The 21,381-nt window shown below is 35.6% G+C and overlaps 1 protein-coding gene across 22 annotated transcripts in view; it reads left to right on the top strand.

Annotated features, from left to right (window-relative positions):
* The window catches only part of Anks1b (ankyrin repeat and sterile alpha motif domain containing 1B), a 1,068,230-nt gene that overhangs the window by 143,701 nt on the left and 903,148 nt on the right, over window positions 1-21,381 (top strand). For all 22 annotated transcript variants that reach the window (XM_063255413.1, XM_063255397.1, XM_063255399.1 and 19 more), the window contains exon 2: window positions 20,129-20,209. In XM_063255413.1, the coding sequence (XP_063111483.1) occupies window positions 20,129-20,209 (81 nt within the window). The remainder of the gene's footprint in view (window positions 1-20,128; window positions 20,210-21,381) is intronic.

Genomic DNA, 21,381 nt, shown 5'->3' with positions numbered 1-21,381 from the left:
CTTTTTTGGGGAACTCACCCCTCTTAATAATCTGATTTACTGTATAAAAGATTCTTTAAACATTGATTTTCTTCTCTTATTTTAAGTGATTATATGAAAAAAGATTTGTGTTAAAAACTATAGACAAATGAAGTTTAGCAGAGTTTATTTGGGCAAAGACTAATTTGTGAGTGAGACATCTATCTGTCAGAACTAGAAGAGACTCAGAGCTCTGCTTTACAATGTGAGCAGGTGGCATTTTTCAGAGAAAGTGGAGGTGGGGTACAGAAGTAATTTGCCTTGTTTTAACATGGCCTGATCAGTGGGCTTTATTAAACCTTGCCCAATTCTGTGATTGGTTGAGACTCAGCTGTTTGTTAAAATAGTAAACTCATAAATTGGCTTTCAGTTAGATTACATACCAAGTTAGATTTCCATTCTTTACATTGGAACAAAGAGGAGGAGGCAGCCTAAGGCCAAATTTAGTTTAACAATAAGGAGGAATGATTATTTATTTATTGAGGAGATGCCTCAAGCTGTAGAGTTTATTTTACTCCTTAGTTAATATACAATCAATATCATCATTGCTTCTTTCTCTTTTAAAATTTTAAAATGTTATTATTTGCCCTTTATGCTTAGTACCCACTTCTAGTTTCAGTTGCTCTTAAAGGCTCACAATCAACAGTCATTGGCTATGTGTAGGTCTTTAATGATATCACCATTGTTTAACTGTTACAGTAGTTTGATTGTTCTACTAACCTTTAGATTCACACACTTTGAAAACTGTCCTCCAGTTGACCTCCAGGAGGATTTTTCTGAAATATAATCCGGATCGTGCCAGTCAACTACTTAAAAATCTTGAAAGACTTTTGCATTTATTAGGAGACTCTTTTGAGTTAAACTTTCTGCTTTTCTTAGCCATCTTTCATCAACTTCCCCCTTTGTTTACTGTTTTTGCTGAGCAATCAACGATGTTTCTTCACCCCAGACTGTAGAATCTTCCCTGAATTTGGATTGCCTATTAGCAACCTCAGACTACCCTCTATTCTATCTAATATTTTTTTCTTCCTTTGTGTACCCAATTCAAGAGCTTGTTCCTTTTGGTATGAAGAGTTCTTTAGACTGCTAAAGGCTTGATTGGCCTGTGTTTAGGCTTTGTGTCTTCACTAGTACTCTAAAGAGAACTTGACTGTAATGCTTTTTTTTTGGTTTCCATGTTTGTATCCTTCTGTTAAATTGTGAACTGTAGGCAAAACACCTCTTGTAATCACCTTTTGTCCTAAGTAATATTTTCAAGTTCTCAATAACTATAAATCTTTGGGATTCAGGAGTAAAAAAACTTAATTCCTAAGAACTCTTGTGAATTCCTAAACACATAAGTTGCTCTTAAAATACTTCCAGGAGTTTTTATATGCTTTGCTCAGTATCTTAAATATAAAAACCTTTGTTTGGTCTGTGACAAATACTAAGTTTAGTTGTAATAATAAATATAGTATCTGATGAATAATCACCATGAAAAACACTGTTGACTTGTCACTGGTTGGTATTTGAATTATGTAACATTCAGATCATCTAAAAAAGCTAGTAACACCAAACAGACTGATGTCAAAATTATGCATGAAAGGAGTTACTTACCTTTCAATACTTGTTATATCTTAGACACCATCCATAGGATTTGTATATTATTTGTATATTTTTTTTGGCTTACACAAGGACATGAACATTCAACTTGTCAGCTGCTATATAGATTTACTTTTCTTCTGTGTTCACCTTCTTTGGTTCTTGGTAATATTGACCTTAATCTTCAGCTTCATATGTCACTACTTCTTCTGAACCACATGACATGAGAGTATTCCTGTGAACCAAAAATGTCTCTATGTTGTTGAATTTTAATTCTCACAAAAAGTTATTTTTCTTGGTTTAGGTTTTCCATGTTTCTTAACTGACTTTTTGGGGAATTTGAAATTTGGAAAAACATAAATTTTCTGAAACATGTTGCAAATTAATTCCTATATGGAAACATTAATATCCAGTAACTATCATATTAAATATTCAATAAAATATTTTGAATTATTTTCTTAAGTAAATATGCCAGTGTTGCCATAAAACTTCTAAAATGCCATCTGATATGTAGAGATTCTTTAATGACTGTATGGTTATTTTGAATCAGAGTTTCACAGTAAAGTAGGGCATCAATATTGATTTTTAAAAAAAATTTAAAGAGGAAATAAAGCAAAAACAAAAAAGGGTCGAAATAATACAGAATTAAAAAAATAAACCATAAAAATCACTAGCTGATAGATTCTCATTTTAGAAATAATAGTTGAAGTTACAAAATTAAAGCATAAAAAGTAGACATTGAAACAGTGAGACTGCAAGCAGTTCTGTTCAATGGTCCAACAAAAAATTAGTAATATGGTTATCAGTCCTACACACTTAAACATACATGCAGTTATATCCTTTTAGAGCACTTTCTTTTTTTAAAAAAAATTTACTTAAAATTCCGGGAGAACATGATGGATAGATAATAGCAGCTACGGGGGCTCTCTGAGATAGCTGGCTTAGATTCCAGGAATGGTGCGGTATGGGGAGTCCCAAGCAGGGGAAGATATACCCGGCTGACCCAGGAACAAACTAAGCTGAGAGAAACCAACTGGAAATGCAATCCCAGTGCTATGACTGGAACAGCTAAAGTTTCAGTGCCAAAGCTGGAACCCGCACCTCTGGAAACTGCAGCTTGAATTTCCTGCCCCTGCTACTGCATCTGAATCAGCACAGCAGGGATAGAGATGGGAAAGCTCTGAGAGCGGGAATCAGTGAACTGAACTGAGAGCAGAGCTGGCGGGGAGCCCTGCATGGACCTGCAGTGAGTGAGAGGAACGGGGACCCTTCCATAGACTAGGAGGCTCCAAAAGAGTACATTCTGGGACTGAGCAGACTAGCCAGAACAGGATGCTGCAGTGACTTCAGTCACATATTCCCCTCTCAAGTGGGATTGGTGGGGAGCACTTGACCTGGGTGATGCCATGGACTAAGACCCAGTAGGCTAGCCCAAACCAGGTCCCTGTGCCTGGCAGTGCACCCTAATGCAGTGAAGCCTTCAGCAGGTTGACTGACCTGGAGGGGCGGACCCAGCGTAGGCTGTCCAGGTCTGTGTCTCCCTAGTACACTTGGGAACACCTAAGCTGGCACGATTCAAACCAACTGTAACCGACAAAGAAAGAAAGTGGGCCTCCTATATACGCTTGTATGGAAGGAACAAAAAGTATGGAAAGAGAGAGCAACAAGAAAGGGTCCTCAGTCCCCATTCCTGAGAACATTGATCCAGGAAAGAAAAATTCAAAGGAGAATGAGGACAGAAAACATGCAATATAAGGCATGGCACCAATAGACATAGGCAGTATCTCTGGGACCTCATAGACGAGTTCAAAAGTGAAGTATTTAAACCAAGTAAAGCAAGATACAAGTAGAATAGTTAAAGAAGTGCTAAGCACCTCTAAAGAAAAAACAGATGGTGGAATGGAAGAACAGAAAAAAAGGGGAGAATTGTTTGATGGAGAAAATAGAGAAAATGTAGAATACAAGAAGCAGGTTCAAAGAGATTACCAGGAAACTAAAAACTTTATTGAAAGCTGGTATAACAGCTTGAAAGAAAATAAGGATTAGATTATCTGAACTGGAGGACAGATTTGTAATGTGGGAGCATGAAAGGAAAAACTTCTTAAAATAACAAAGAAATAAGCAGCAACAATACAAACGCTAGAAGATGATAAGAGGATCTATAACTTAAGAATTAATGTGAAGGAAGAAGCAGGGATACAAACAAATGAACTACAAAGGCTATTCACAGAAATAATCAAGGAGAACTTCCCTAATAAAGTAAAAAATACTCAGATCTATGAGGCATACAGGACCCCAGCCACCTACAACCCAAAAAGAACTACACCCAGGCATATAATCAAAATTCCAGAAATCCAATATAAGAACAAAATATTAAAAGCTGTCAGAGACAAGAAACAGATCACTTGCAAGGGAACACCCATCAGAATTACAGCAGATTTCTCGGCACAAACCATCAAATCACGAAGAGCATGGGGTGATATAATTCAAGCTTTGAAAGACAATAACCTCCAGCCAAGATTGATATATCCTGCACAACTGTCCCTAGAAATTAATGGAGAAACAAGGTGCTTCCAGGATAAAGAGGAACTAGGGGAATTTGCAACTAGCAATTCAACTCTACAGAGAATACTGCAGGATATTCTAAAAGAGAAAAATACCAAGATTCCAGAAACAGTGGCAGAGAGGCCACAATGAATGGAGCAGAAAGCAAAATGAAGAAGGCAAACTGACAACCAATGACAGAAAAAGAGCTCAACAGAAATGAGGCAGAGAAGGTTGGATGGTAGGAACAGCTATTTTGGAGAAAACAAGATATCATAATAGCTAGTGCTGATTTAATATCATCTTGTTTTGAAGTCCCATCAAGCTTTTATTCTTCTGTCTCCATTGGTCTTAACATGTATCTTATTGGATTTTATTATATGTGATAATATAAACAAAAACTTTTATAGACAAGGAGATAATACAGAAACCATTGTTGATTTTTCTGTTAATTGGTTCTAAATACCCTGTAATATTGTCATTCTCTTAAATGGTTTTACATTGTCTTGATATGTTTGGTGCTACAATATACGAAGTTATGCTCAAAGATTTCAAGGAAAGAGACACTATTGTAACTACTTTTATGTCCGGATATCTTGTGGTGAAACACTGTTTTGCTTAAATGGTTATGTTCTGACCTGTGCTGTTTTTTTGTTATGTCCTCTTTTATCTCAATCTCCTTTTTTAATTATTTTTTTATTTTTATATTTTTAATTAAGGGAAAAAATAAAATAGCAGGATATATTATAGTAACCCACTTTGATTTCCTATTAACTTGATTTGAACCCTGTATTGCTCTCACCATCTTGTTTTGACTGATTTTCCTCTATTCTGTTTTGCTTGATAGTACCAAGTTTGAGAATATAGGCAACAACTGTGAAGGCAATAAGATTCACTATGATGCCCATTCTGGTTTGACTATTATCTTCTTTTGAAGTCCTGTAATGTCTCCAATGTTTTGGTTTTATTGGTTTTATTCTTTACTGTTCAATTTTATTATAACTGATGATATAAGCAGTTCTTTTTAAGATAGCAAGAGGAATATGATAACCATTGTTGATCACCTTGTATTCTGTTTTTACATCATGTACTATGTCTTTGATTTGACTGACTCTGTTTTGTTATGTCACATTTGGTTTTATTCTCTTCCAAAAAAAAAATAATAAGAACTGTGGAAGTAATGAAACCCAAAGTGTGTAATTGTCATTGTAAAAAAGAGAGGAAAAGAAAGTGCTGTAAATGATATAACTACATGTATATTTAAGCATATAAGATAGATAACCATATTACTGAGTTTTTTTGGATTATTGAACAGAACTGTTTGCAGTGTCACTGTTTGAATGTCCACTTTATATGCTTTAATTTTGTAACTTGAACAACTATTTCTAAGAGGACAATATGTAATTTATTAACTAATGATTTCCTACTGTTTATTTTTTTGAAATTCTGTAAAACTTGTAGCCTTTCTCTGTTTTTTTTCTTTTTCTCCTTAAATAAAGTTAAAAAGGTTTTATTTAAAGAAAGACTAAACAAAACAGAAAATGGGTAGAAATAATACATACTTTCAAAGAAAAATAAACAATAAGAAGTCACTAGTTGATTATTACATATTGTCCTCTTACAAATAGTTGTTCAAGATACAAAAGTGAAATATATAAGGTGGAGATTCAAACAGTGACACTGCAAATGGTTGTGTTCAACTATCCTACAAAAACTGAGTAAAATGGTTATCAATCCTATACACTTAAACATACATGCAGTTATGTATATCTTTATTTATGTTGAGATTAAACAAACCATAGCAGGCTAAAATCACTCTGAACAAAGAATAATAGTATTGCTAGATTTCACATCATGACACTATGGGATCAGCATGGGGTACTGTAGTGTCTCTTTTTCTTTAATGTATTTGTTCATTTCATCATGTGTTATAAGATCAGTTCTTGTAAACTGTTTATAGGCTCTGTGCATGAATGAGTCTTAACATGTGTTTCTTTCCTTTCTTTATTAGAGGGAGAAACAGAACAAATCAAGACAAAGCAAAACATACTCCTATAAACACATGAAAGGAAAAACATAAAACTACTGTACAAGGAGTTCTACCATGGTTGCTGTGTTGTCTCTTGTTATCTTCAATAGAATTGTCTATATCATCAGACATAGTATAATTGAATATAGCAGTACATCACAATATTACTAAAAACAAAACTTTGTAGATAGTGTAAAATTTCAAAAATAAGTAATAATCAAACCAGAATGGGTATAGTAGTGAATCTTGTCATCTTCAGTGTAGTTGCCTGTACTCTCAGACTTGATACTGTCAATCATAACAGTTTTGAATAAAATCTATCAGTACCAAAGAGCAATCAAACAAACCAGATTTAACTAAGATCAGTCATGATAAAACAGTATAAGTCATACAGGGCTCCAGATTAAGTTAATAGGAAATTAAAGATGATTACTGTGCTATATCCTGTTATTTTTGGGATAGCTGTCTGTGCCCTCAGATCTAGTGCAAGTAGATAAACTGGGACAGAATAAAACCTATCTAAGCAGAGTGGTGTGAGTAATGTGGGTTTTAAATCCTGATACACTATTAAAAATATCCTCTGCTGTCTTTTTAAAGACCATTCCTCCCCTTTCACTCCCTCAGGCTGCACTGTGCATTTATGGGTCTACCAACACCTTCATTTTTTAGATTGGAGGGTCAACTTGCTATTTACCTTAGTGGTTCCAAACCTTCTCCCTCTTGGACTTGATCTCTAGTTGTATTCCTTTACCTGTTAAAGCTTGTCTTTCCAACCTATCTACAAATCCTGGTTGAGTTGTCTCTATTACTCTCTGGTTTCCTGGCACATAGAACATTGTTTTCTCATATTTGATTTTTGGTTCATAAGCCCTTTTTCAGTTTAATTATATTTCCTATAAAGAGCATCTTGGTGGACCCTACCTCCTGATCTACTCTGCCTGTATTTCTCTTTTTTGTGTGTGTGTGTGTCAAGGCCATCTATATTAGAGATTATAGCCAACCTTCTCTGCCTCATTTCTGTTGTGCTTTTTTTCTGCCATCAGTTGTCTGCTTTTCTTCTTCATTCCACTTTCTGCTCCATTCATTGAGGCCTCTCTGCCACTATTCCTGGAATTCTGGTACTTTTGTCTCTCTCTAGAATGTCCTTCAGTATTCTCTGTAGAGTTGGATTGGTGGTCATGAATTCTCCCAGTTCCTCTTTGTCTTGGAAGCATCTTCTTTCTCCATTAATTTCTAGAGACAGTTTTTTCAGGGTACATCAATCTGGGCTGGAGGTTATTTTCTTTCAGGGCTTGGAATACTTTACTCCAAGCTCTTTTTGATTTGATGGTCTGTGTTGAGAAGTCTGCCATGATTTTGATGGGTTTTCCTTTATAGACGATCTGTTTCTTCTCTCTGATGGCTTTTAATACTTTGTTCTTATATTGAATTTCTGGTATCTTGATTATTATGTGCCTGGGTTGGGTGTAGCTCTGTTTTGGTGGTAGGTGGCTGGAGTTCTCATACATTTGAATATCATTTCCTTTTCCTATGCTTGGGAAGTTTTCCTTAATTATTTCTGTGAGTAGCCTTTATAGTTTCTTTTTTTGTACCCCTGCTTCTTCATTCACATTCTTTATTCTTAAGTTATAGATCCTCTTGTTGTCCTCTAGCCTTTGTATTGTTACTGCCTATTTCCTTTTTATTTTAAAGACATATTTCCTTTCATGATCATACATTGCCAACCTGTCTTCCAGTTTGGATAATCTATCGTTAGTTTCTTTCAAGCAGTTTTGCCAGCTTTGAATGGAGTTTTTTATTTCCTGGTAATCTCTTTGCACCTGATTCATGTATTCTATGTTTTGTTTATATTCTTCATCAGATGTCTCTCTCCTTTTTTTGTGCTCCTCCATTCTTGTGTCTGTGTCTTCTTGAGAGGTACTTAGTATTTCTTTTATTAATCTACTTATATTTTGCTTTACTTCTTTAAATATTTCACTTTTGAACTCGTCTATGAGGTCTGGAAGATATCTCTTTATGTCCACTGATACCGTGTCTGATATTGCATGTTTGCTGTCCTCCGTCTCTTTTGTATTTATCTCTCCTGGATCAATGTTCTCAGTGTTGGTGGCTGTGGTCTTTTTCTTGTTGTTTCCTCTTCTCATACTTTTTGTTTCTTCCATACAGGCATATAGAGGAGGTCCTAATCCCTTTCCTTGTTGGTTATGGTTCTCCTGAAGTGAGCTTGCTCAGTGATCCTGCCCACTCCTGTGTGTTGTTGAGGTGCAAACAGTGGCAGTGTATGCTGGCTCCTCCCCACCGGGTCAGTCAACTTGCTGAGGCCTTCACTGTGTTATTTTGCGCCACAAGTAGGGAATTGGTTTGGGACAACTTACTGGATCTCAGCCAGGGGTGTGACCCAGGCCAAGCATACCCCACCAATCTCTTCTGGGAAGGGAACAGCTGGCTGAAGTCACTGTTGTTCCTTGTTCTTGTCAGTCCTGCCTGATTCCAAAATGTCATCCCATTGGTGCCCCGTTCCCATGGAAGGGTTTCATTCCTGGTACTCTCTGCAGGTCAATACAGGTCTCTTGCTGGCTCCATTCTCTGTTGGACTCACTGACCTCTGACTTCAGTGTGACTGCATTTTAGTGTGACTGTGGTTCTTGTGAGTCAAAGCGGTGGAAATTCATGTGCATGAGAGCACGGAATCTTAGCTTCCTCAATAGTAGCCCTGGGACTGCATGTTTGAATGGTTCTTTTCACTTTAGTTTCTTCCTGGGTCCAGAGGATCCATCTCCTTTTGTCCGGGATTCCCCACGATGGGTTATTTTGGCATCTGAGTTTTCTGTCTCAGGGAGCCTCTGTATTTTGCTCTTATCTATCCACCATCTTTACCAGAAACCTTTTCCTCTCTTCTTTCAATAGCAATTACAAGTTTCAAGTTTTATTACTCGTACAGTTCTTACTAGTTTTTACACTGGAGACACAATGTGATATTTATAAATATAATTCATATTTATTTCACTTACGAGAATAGTCTCAAGTTGCCTCCATTTACCTATGAAGGCCTCAAGACCATCCTTTTTATAGCTGAATACTATTCCATTGTACTAAAATACTATATCTTTTCATCTTGATGGATATCTTGTTTCAAATACTATATCTTTTCAACTTGATGGGTATCTTGTTTCCAAGATTTCACTATTATAAATTGTGCTGTTATGAACCTAGGTGCATATATATCACTGTTATGTTACCTTTTCAGTTTTGTGGGAAAATACCCAGGAGGGGAATAGCTGGATTGAATGGAACTTCCAAACCTAGTCTTCTGAGAAATCTCCATACTAATTTCCATAGTGGCTGCACCAGTCTGCACTCCCACAACAGTAGAGTGGTGTTCCTTTTCCCCCCGCAGCCTCCCTAACATTTGTTATCAGTTGATTTCTTGATGGCAACTATTCTTTCCAGAGTGAGATGAAATATCAACACTGTCTTAATTTACATTTCTTGAATGACCAGTGATGGTGAACATTTTTTCATGTATGTATTTGCCATTTCTGTATCTCCATCTGAGAAGGGCATCGATATTTAGATTTAGTGACTGATGTTAGAAGGTCCAGGTTAGCTTACATTATTTTGATAGCTTGGGAGCACATAACTTTTATTCAGCTAAAATGTGAAATATGAAAAAATACATATGCTAGATACAAGTAAACAAAGACTCATTGCATGCTTTTGTAAGTGATTTATATATTTATTCTTCTGGTGTTTGTACCTAGTCATTATTTTGATTCCTGTATAATTATTTGATTGATATTTGTTTTGTTTACTAGACTGAGCTGCCTGTAGTAGGACTATTTCTTTCTTATTACCGGTGTGGTTCCAGGCGATGTCCATTGACCTCAATACTTGCACATAACAGGCATCTCAGTAACTATTTTATATATCAGTGAATCGTGATATTTAGCTGTATGAATTAGAAAGTACTACAGACTGGTGTTGTTTGCCTGTAATCTGTGAGACCTTCTGAACAATACAGCGCATAAACCACTACTGTATTTCTAGACAGTAGTATATTTCTTGACAGTACTGTATAGTTGATTGTATCATGTGATCTTGCATAGCATATTTTGTGTATGACTAGTAGTGAAATATTGCTCCAACTAGAGACTTACATACCTTGATATGTCTCAGTTAGCAACATCATCTTTTACTGTAAACAATAGTCCATTATCAATATTGTTATTATTTCCACAATTATTTACTTCTTTGTGACCTTTTTAATTTTTTAACTTATTTTTGGTGATAAGGTTTGAAATTTGTGAGTCTGTTAGAAACAGCATTCTATTTTTTCTGTTACTTAAATATTGCTTTTCTCAAATAACTTCAGGGACATCAAAATGCGTATTTTGTGATCAAAATATTCAAGATCAAAGACAATTTCTTCTTTATTTTAAAAAATTTTATTTATTTAATTTTTGGTGCTTTTGAGAGTAGGTTTTGCTATGTAGTTCAGGTTGGCCTTGAACTCATTTTGTAGTCCAGGATGCCTTTGAACTTGCATCAATCCTTCTACCTCAGCTTCTCAAGCCAAGTACTAGGACTATAGGTGTGCTCCATCACACACAGCATACAATTTCTTTCTTTACATTTTATTGTTTTGTCCTTAATTAGTGAGATTAGATTTGTGTAATGAAATGGTGAATATATTGATACTAAGGGTGCTTATGTAAGTATTAATACTTATATCTTAGTTTTTTCATAGCAGTCAGATAGAGATTGAACAAAGCCAGAAGACTTACATCTGAAGAGATAAAGTGCAGGGGGAATGAAGGTGTTGAGAAAAGGGTATCTTTTGAATAAAAATATCACAGTGTACTTTATGAACATCTTGTTAGGTGTTTTCTCAAATAGTCCTCAGTATCCGTGCCATTAAAGGTCAAGCCAACATAGCAGTTTTCTTTCTCTTTTTTTTCCTTTGAATTTTATTTTGTTAGTCCATGCAGTACATAGTGTTCACATCCTTGTATGGAGATAGTGTAGTACATAGCACATTTTAATTCCCTTTGTCATCCTCTATACCTTCATCTCTTGGTTCCCCTCCCATGTGAAAAAGATCTGTCTCCCTAGTTCCTCTTATCAATCTTTTGCTTTGCTTTTTATTTTTTTTTCATAGCAGGAACTGAACTCAGGACCTTGCACTTGCCAGGCAGGCACTGTGCCACTGAGCTGTGTCCAGCCCTGCTTTGCTCTTTTATTCACACTTTGGATTTTTTAGATACATTATCTTGCTGGATTATAATACTTTTTTCTCTTTTTTCTTATTATCTGTTTTTTATTTTGTACTATATATATTTTTTATTCTTCATATAGGAGAAACTACAATACTTAATCTTGTATGTCTGAGTTACTTCACTTAACGTTGTGGTCTCAAGGTGCTTCTATTTTCCTACAAATAACTCAAGTTTATTCTTCTTTATGGCACAGTAGTGTTAAAGGCTTGTTATTCACTGTGGTGCTGTGACAGCCAAGCTCAATTGTCAACTTGCTTGGCTTGGAAGCTACTTAGGGGCTTAGTATACACAGTTGTAGGTGTGTCTGGGTGTCATGTAGGTGTGACCTTGGTTGGTATTAGATCTGGTTCATGAACCCTTCCTCTCTGGTGCTATTTTCTTACTTGTGCTTTCTGGTTGTGGTGAACTAAATAAACAGTTTTGCTGTGCCATGGCCTTCTTCCACAATGTTCCTGTGTTAGAGGGAGCTGGGCATGGACTGCAACTTCTGAAACTGTGAGCCAGGTTAAACCCCTCCTCTATAAAGCTGTCAGGATTTTTTTCCAGGTGACCAATATCTGAGTTTTCCGGAAAGTAGTGGAAAGTTTAGGAGGTGGGGCCTAGTAGTAGAAGATCTTCTGGTTACTGAGGTTGTGCCCTTAAAGTGAGAGCAAAACTCCAGCCCCGAGTGACTTTGTTTTGCCATGCTCCCCTTCCCCCCAGATGTGCTGCCCTGTCACAATGCCAGAAGTCTGGGTTAGTGAGTCATGGACTGATATATCAACTGTGAGCCAGAATACATTTTTTCATTATAAGTTGATTCTAAGTTACAGTAAAGGAGACCTAATAGTTTAGTTTTCTTTTGCAACTTTTTCAAATAAAATCACATGGTACGCATTTTTTGAATATGACTGACTTCTCTTTAACTTCATGTTTGTGGAATTCGTTCATTTGTAGAGAATAACAGTACTTTGTTACTCTGCTTTGTGAATATTACTGTTAGTAATTTATTCTATTTATGAATTGTTGGGCTGTTGTGAATAGTATTATATATGCTTGTGCCTGTTTTTCGGTAAACATAGGCAAGAGTTTCTGAATTGCTGGTCGTAGAACATGCATATGCAAAAGTTTAATAAATATTGCTAAATAATTTCCAGTGGTTATGTCACTTTGTATTTCTACTAGCAGTGTGTGAGAATTCCAGTTCTTTCATACCCTTGTCAACACATTGTATTATCTCTTGTTTGATGTATCTTTTCTGTGGTTAGGTAGTAGTATCTCATTGTGATACTAATCGTCATTTTCTTGATGACTAAAGTAGAGCAACTGTGTGTGTATGTGTGTGTACACATGTATTCATGCACAGATCAAGTCTAGTATTTAAATATTTTCTACAATGCCTATTCAAATATTTGCCCATTTTTTATTGGGTTATGTGTCTTAAAATTGATTTATGATAAATCTTGTTATATGGTAGTTTAAGTAATTTAGCTTTGGTGGTCCTTTCCATTTGAAAAGTTTAATGGCATGGTTCCTTAAAAGCTTTCTTTCTCTGCATTAGCAGCTTGGTGTGGTAGGGATTATGTAGTCTGCTCTCTTCTTTCCCTTCCTTCCTGTTCCCTGTGAATAGTATTATATATACTATTCCTGTTCCCTTCCTGTTTCCCCACCCCACTGCATTGCAGGAAGGAGGAGGGCAAAGAGAGTAAAAGATGCGGTCTTCTACCATGTGCCTGCCTGTTGCAAAGGCAGTCTGACTTTCTTCTCCTTGTCCTTCCTCTGAAGCAGATTTGTCCATAGCCTCCCACTGATAGGTGCTGCCACACCCAGCGAGTGGCCTTGAGTTGTTTTCTTCTCTTCCTTGTTTGCCTCCTGCTGCACTGCTTGATGGCCAGCTCATAGCTGTGTCTTTGTATCCTTTGGTGCTGCAATTCAGGCTCTTGTCAGTATGGGAAGGAAGGATCCTTACTCCATACAATTTAGAATCTGCACTTTCTGATCAAAAGTCTTCCTCCATTCCTGTTTTGCCTTAACTTTGGAAGTTCTAGGCTAGGTCAAACAAAGAGAATGTCTCAACCTGTGCCTTATTGTTCAGTCATTCCTTCATGCAAACACTGCAGCTTTTTTGGGGTCTTCCTTTCCCTGGGAAGAAAATCAAATGAGTGTCTTTTTACTCTGTTGAGAAAGAGAGCAGAGAAGTTTTCTACAAAGGTAATATGACCACATCGTGCTCACAGTCGTTGGCTCTGGAATCAAGCAATGTGCTTTCAAATTTTGCCTCCAACACTAAGTAACTGCATGCTTGTCGATGACTTACTCTTCTGTTCTTCATTTCCTCATTTGAAAACTCATGAGTTGTTGTAAAGGTTAAATAAGGCAATGTACAGGAGAATTTTGCATACTTTCTAGTATGTGATATGTTCCCATTCCATGGTTTGTGTCCTTTTGCTCATGCAACCTTTGATTCCCAAGTGTTTGGAAAACCATTGAGTGTCTCATATTTTGGAGGTATTATTATAATAAGCACTTGTGTTACTTCCCTGTTGCTGCTGTAGTAAATTATCACAAACATCTGAGAGGATGAGGCCGTAGGACTACAAATTCAAGCCTGGCCTGACCAACTTAATGACTTAGCAAGAAAGACCCTGCCTCAGAATAAAAAAGGTCTGGGGATGTAGCAAAATGCAGAAGCCCTTAGTTCAATCCTCAGTACTATCAAAAAAAAAAAAAAGCACTAACAATACTAACAATTAGGTGCCCTAAACTTGAAACAGTTGTGCGCAGTTTGCAGTGTAAACTGGCTCACTAATGGCTAACGTGACAGCCACGAGGAATACCCATCCTGTATCTTATGTCTTGAAGACACCCTCAAGACGACCTAAATACTCCCAGCCCTGGACTATATATAGCATGTGTCACTTTCAGGTGTCCATACTCCTGAGTTTGTACTTCTTTGATTCTGCTTAATACATCCACCTGCGGTTCTCATTGACATGTCCTAAAATGCTTTTCTGTGATGAGAATCAACAAACTACCCTCATGGGAGTGTGGGGGAGAGAGTTAGGTTTCCATCTCGTGTTTGGGGGGGGGAGGGGATCTCCGTGGTCCCTGTCTAGTGACAGTATAACTGTATAGTAGATCTATTATTTATTTTTGCTCAAAATTGAAGAAATCATGATTCAGTAAAATGAGTATTTATTGTTTATAAAACCAATGTTTTCAGTTATTTTTAGAAACCATTATACATTTTTAGAGTTAAGCTTTTCTAGCCTTCCTTCCTAGTATTAATTATATAGAACTATCCTGTTTTGTATGATCAGTACCATACACATCAGGCTATCATCCAGCTTGAAATGTGGCTAGTTCTAATTTCAGTATGGGATAAATGTAAAATACTGATTTAAAAAACAGTATAAGAAGCAATGTAAATTGCCCCAATGTTTTTTGTTTTGTTTTGTTTTTGGTACCAGGGATTGAACTCACAATGGCGCACTTGCCAAGGCAGGTGCTTATGCCACTAAGCTAAGTCCTTGACCCAACATTTTTTGTATTGTGTGTTGAGACAACATTTTTGATATACTAGGTTAAATAAAATGCATTAAGAAGCATTTTACCCTTTTACTTTTTACCTATGTGGCTCACATTGTATTTCTGTTGGACAGTGATGATACAGATGTACACAGACTCAATTGACCCTTTTAGCTCGTGGTAATAAAATTGTATCATCATTATAGAGATGAGGACTTAATTTGTAGTATTCAATAGTATGCGTCAAGGTCATCTAAATCTGGAAGCAAATTACTATGGCACAAATTGAAAATAGAGACTTTGTTTTGTGTTGCTGAAATTATCTGAACTGTCAGAAGGCCATTTCCATAATGAGACATTGACCCTGCCCGAGGCATCAGAAGCACACTCTGGGTGAACCTACATGTCTCCTACCCTACAGTCATCTCCTGTGTCAGGAATTAGATGAATCAACAAAAGATGACACTGGCTTCTGTTGGTCCTGATGGAGTTCCCCATAGATTGATGGGGGGGGGTACCATGAGGATCAACTTAGGAGTAGCTGTGCCTTAAGTCTTATTTGCTTTACATGTGACTATTAGTCCAAGAAACTCAGTATACATTTTATATAAGAATCATTTTCTTTAATATGTGAAAGTTCAAGTAATAAGGGGAAGATCTTATCAAAGTATATTATATGCATGTGTGAAAAGTCACACTAAAAACCCATTATTCTATATAATTAATATGTTTTAATAAAATTTTAAAAATCCTAGTGGATAAAATATGATTGATGAATGTCCAGGTAATTTGAAAGTTTAGTGGAAAACTTACTGGTTTATATTTGTTCTAAAGCATACTAATCTGATTTGTTACATTAGTACTGACAGTATACACAGGAAATGAAATCTTTGGTGATTGAGGGTTTAGCATCTATTTTGGGCAATAATTCTCACAGTATTTAAAATATCAACAAGTAGACATGGAAAGTGGCATTTAGGTTTGTATTAGCCTAAGACCAAGGATTTATAGAGTGTCTTTACAGAAAGTACAGTCAGGCTGAGGGTATAGCTCAGGAGAGCGTGCTTGCTTAGTGTGCATGAGGCCCCAGATACCATCCCCAGCTAAAAAAGAGTAATGAGCATTTTAAACTTTTTAAAGGAATTGCTCAATGGTACCTAAACACTGTGTTTTGTAAAAAAAACTCCAATTAGCCAAGTATTTAATCTTATACCCTCTGTTTAACTTTGAAGATTGTTTGTGTAGAGTGAATAATAATGCATAAAAATTTAGAAGAAAGCAGACCATCAATTCCAAACTTGAGGTTTTAAACATCAAATTTTCCTTGTTTAAATTAAGTTTCTGGTTGGAGGGTTTGGGTCTGGCTTATTCAGTGTTTTTAGTGTGTGAATATTTTGTGAGTATGTGGATATATAGATATGTGCTTACTGGCTCTGCCAACAAGTGTAGTCAAATGTATATGTGTGTGTGTATGTGCTGTTTCTATTTTGAGCCTCTTTGTTTAAAAAATGACTGTATATCCATTCTGCTTGGGAGACAGTCACTGGAGGTATTTTTCAGGCTCTTAATGTAATTATTTTTTTCTTGATAATAGGGTACTTGAGATGATATGGATAAATGAGATATATAGACCCTGAATCTTACTTAAGTTAAAGATATCAATATCCCCATCCACTAAATCTTTACAAGGTCTAAGAATGTGCAAAAAATGTAAAAATTCATGAGTTAATTTACAATATTTTCTCATTTCTTTCTATCTTGCCAGAGGCATTGCAGGCAGCATAGTTGCAGGCAGCTTGAGACTAGCTTTACCCCTAAGGTAGCACTGCCCTTGCAGTTCTCTCTGTGGAGATAGCTCATCATCCATGCATTTCTTCACAGTAGAAACCCCAGTCATTCTCTTAGCCTTAGCCCATACATAGACACTGTCAGTTTCAGGTTTTGTTTTAGGCATAACTTCGTATTTGGATTTCTTCCCTCCTCTCTCTCTGCCACGCTATATCTCCATTAGTTCCAGATTTCTTTGTTTCTCCCTTTTCTGTTAAAACTACTAGTCTGCCTGTCTCACTGTGTTCATTTACCAATTGCTACAACTCTCATTTTATATTACTGACCTGATTGTGCCAAAAATAAAATAAAAAAATAAAAAATATATTAATATATAAATATATATGAAACATTTTTATGGTAACCAGTTTAGCTTTAAATTGACTGCAGAATAAAGCCTACGCTTCTTGGCATATTATGTGGCTCTTCACAATGTGGAACAGTCCTATCTTTTCTTTCTGAGTATTTTATCCTTAAAATGATAAATTTTATCTATAATTTCCACTATTCAAACACTTAGAGAGAATGAGTAATGCCTTTTTCCATGTGTTTTTCCATGTTACGTAGATATTTCTCATCTGTATAGTGGTGATAATGAGAATATCTGTCTCAGTTGTATAAATCTGTCATAGTTTATATAAATGAGTTAACACATATAAAGTATTTAGGATATTTAGCTACCCAATATTCTGCTTGACTTTATTTAATATGTGTTGGTTAACTTTCAAGGTCAGTGCAAATATATCAAAGTTATGTATTATAATAGTTGTGTAATATTCCAAAGTGTCCATCAATGTTAATTTTTTCCTTTCAGACAACCTTATGAGTGTTTTCTTTTATATTATTAAAATTTCATGGTGAACATTTTGGTTTGTGGTCTTCGTATTGGTATTTTTATTTAATATGAGTCAGTTCCAAAAAATGGAGTTGTTTGAAAGCTGAGGTCATCAATTTGAGATTTTCTTCAGATCTAATATTGTTATTTTAGTGCTATAAATTTTCCTTAGGTATGGTTCAGCACATCTTAAAAGTTTTGATAGGTTTTCTTCCTTTTAAGTCCAAATTTGCCATTTTCTTTTTTTTGATATCTTGTTTGACTTGTGGATTAAACTTGTGTTCAATATAGGAGTTTTCCAAATACTTTCTGTTCCTGATTTCTAATATAATTCCACTAGAGTTAGAGAACATATTTTGTATGATGTGAGTAATTATAGTAGAAACTATAATTATAAAGCATTGGGACTTGTTTTGTGTTCCAAAATATTCTGTTTGGAAAATCTCCTAACTTCACTTGCAAAGAATGTGTATTTTGCTGTTACTGGGTAAAGTATGCTGAAATTTCCTTACATACTATTACTGATTTTCTCATTGCTGCCGTTTTTATTGAGAAAATGGGTGTTTAAATCTTTAAATATTGGTGGATAGATATATTTCCCTTTGTAGTTGTGCCACTTTTTGCTTCATGTATTTTGAAATTCTTTTTATATGCAAAAATATTTAGTAGTATTACTTCCTCTGACAGATTGTCCTGTTTATCATTATGAAATGGCCTTCTATATTCTATGAACATTTTTGCTCTGAAATCTATACAAATAAAATTATCTTTGTTTTTCTTTTTCTTTCTGGTCCCTGTCTCTCTCTCTGTGTCTGTGTCTGTCTGTGTCTCTGTCTGTGTCTCTGTCTGTTTCATTTGCTCTCACCCTGTGATTCTGAGGATCAAAGCCAGGGTCTGCCTCATGCTAGCCAAAGGCTCTGTCACTGAGCTATGATCCCAGCTCAGTACTCAGCTTTCTCTTAATTAGTGTTAGCATAATTTTCCTGTCTTTTTACATTTTAATGATAGATACTAGTACTGTCTGTACCTTTGTAGATATTAATTCATTTGATCCTCACAAACACTGTATAAGGCAGCACTGTTATTGTCATCTCCATTTTGCTAATGAGGACTCCAATTTTGGGTATCTCCATCCACAGCTACCCTAGTGAAAAGTTTTGAACCCAGGTAGTCTGCTAACTCGACAGCCATACTTTTACTTACTATATAGAATATTTTCATAGTCTTCTGGAAATCATTACTTTAGGTATGTAAGATACTGAAACTTCAATGTGACCAAATTAGAAATTGTTTTCTTTCCAACCTTTGTTGTCCACTTACCAGGAAATTTGCTTCTTTTTTTCCCATTTCATATCTTACTTAATATTTTCCTTTCACTTTCAATCATCTAAGCCTGAAGTCTGGGTCATTGTTGATAGCTGCTTTCTTTTTCTCGCCTTTCTCCCATTGATCATGATATTTGTTACTTTTTCTTTTCATTAACTCTTGAGTTAGTGACTGTATTCATTTTTGTTTTCTCTCCTTAGTTTAAGTTTGTCATGACCTCTCCCTAGGAATAATTTTATTCTCCTCTCAGAGATAGTTTGTATGGTCACTGGTACCTTAATTATCTTCATACTTAGAAATTATTAGTTAATTTATGTGTCTTTTCCATTAAATTGTGTTCTTATAAAGAAAGACCTTGAGTTATGATTTTGTGCTCTTAGTGCCTGTCCTAATATGTGTCCTAAAATTAATGTACAATAAATAGTTTTTGGATATGAGTTTGTCATTAGATAATATTTTGGATAATTTTAGTGTCATCCTGAACATGAGATGAAATCATTTTTCATTATGCTTTTAGCAATATATCATTTAATGCTTTTTTTTCCAAAAGCTTGAAATAATTTCTTGAATTACAGTGTTCAAGGAAAAAATGGATTCTTTCATACAATTACATTATCTCGAATATACTCTACAGTAAAATCAATAACTGCAAATTGTGAGGATCTTCGTATGGTTTACAGTAGTCCAAATCTTCAGGTTTATTTTCAAGTATGAAATATTGGTTATATTTTCCTGGTTGCAGTAGAACAGCAATTAGAGTTTATAATATTTTTTCCATAATGCAAAAATGTGTTATAAGTTACATAAATCACTGCCATCTCAGAAAGAGTGTATTGAAAAGAAGGAGGCAGATATCATAAATCTTTTTTCTTTGGTGGAGAATGTAGTATCTTAGTTTTAATATTTAAGTAATTACAGAAAGTAACAGGGATCTGAACACTGATGCATTGACAGTGGGCACAATCCACTAATATTTGAATATTGTTACATTTCCTATTAATTTGCCTGCATCAAACAAGAGAAGTTATTCTGAGGAGAAAGCATGAAAGATGGCAGTCATTTTCTACATGACTGAAATTTTCATAATGCAACATGCTGCTGGTTGTGGGACTATCAGGCTTCTTTTTGTTTTCCAAAGCACGATTCTGCTTAACGGTTAACTCTGCGATTGTGCTTCATTTGCAGCATCTGGCGAGGCCCCAATGTGAACTGCACAGACAGTTCGGGTTACACTGCTTTACACCACGCAGCCTTAAATGGACATAAGTAAGTGCCGCTTGTTTGGACTGGAATCCTTGTGCATTTAGTTACATGTGATGATACCTGTTAATTACATCTGATGATATCTTTCGCCTACTGCATGAGTCTGTTGGTGTTAGGTGAATTTGGAGAGGCAAATGACAAGTCAAACTGGATAGGAACGTTATTGAGGATGATTGATTGTGGACAGTATAAACAAAAATAAATGCTCAGGAATAACAAAATACCACAGAGGGAAGATGGAAGAAGTGATAAAGCCATGTTGGTCATGTATAGCTCTGGGGAAAGAAAAGGATAAAACCACTTGACAACACCTTTCCTACCTTTTGTGGCATCTACCTATGCTCACCCATCATAAAATATTGGCTAAGAGTAAACTCTTACAGATTCACGCTATTATAAGCTTTGGGCACTCGTATGAACAACTTTAGAGTTCTTAAGATTTAGCTAAAATGGTTCCTTTTTATTCACAGTCATCTTCCTGTTTTTAAATTTCTCAGTGCTGAACTTGTACTTCTAGAATTATTTTTCAAATAATGTGATAGTATTCATTTTGAGAAGTAAAAGAGTGTGTGACCATAACCACTATTATATTCTAGGTAGGTAAGCTAACAGGTTAATTTTTGAGTGACTAAGATGTTCTGTCCTTTCCCACTAGAAGAAAAGTGACCATGTTCAGGTGTCTGTCCTGTCACACAAATGATCCAAGTAGTCTTGCCAGATCTGGATCATTTCATTTCACTTTTGTGTTTTGGATGTGGTAGTTATTACTTTAAAAATGCCAGTTCTTTTTGATTTCCCACCTGATTTTTATTTTATTTTGTGATCCAAGACATGGAGAACTTACGCATGATTTTAAACTTCTTGGTTATAAAGCTCTCACTGAATAAATTTACTATCTTTTGTCATTATTTATCACTATGACATTTTTTGTCTTAATTGTGGACTCAGCGTAGTACCCCATTTCTTAATTTTGGTTAGAAAGATAAACTCTTTATCAAATCTAAAGGGCTGAATATCTTGGACCTGACCATTTGTACTTTTACTGTGCCTTCACAGATTGGTATTTTAAGTGCATCTTAAAATGATATGGTTCCAAAGTGGATTAGCATTTATATCCCTCCTTGATTTTCAGTGAAGTATTTAATAAACATGATTGATTATACAGGAAGGCCTAT

Source organism: Cavia porcellus, unplaced genomic scaffold (genome assembly GCF_034190915.1).
Source record: "Cavia porcellus strain 051 isolate PalLab524CR breed Dunkin Hartley unplaced genomic scaffold, mCavPor4.1 scaffold_8, whole genome shotgun sequence".
Lineage (NCBI taxonomy): Eukaryota > Metazoa > Chordata > Mammalia > Rodentia > Caviidae > Cavia > Cavia porcellus.
This window is presented reverse-complemented; position numbering and strand designations above follow the sequence as displayed.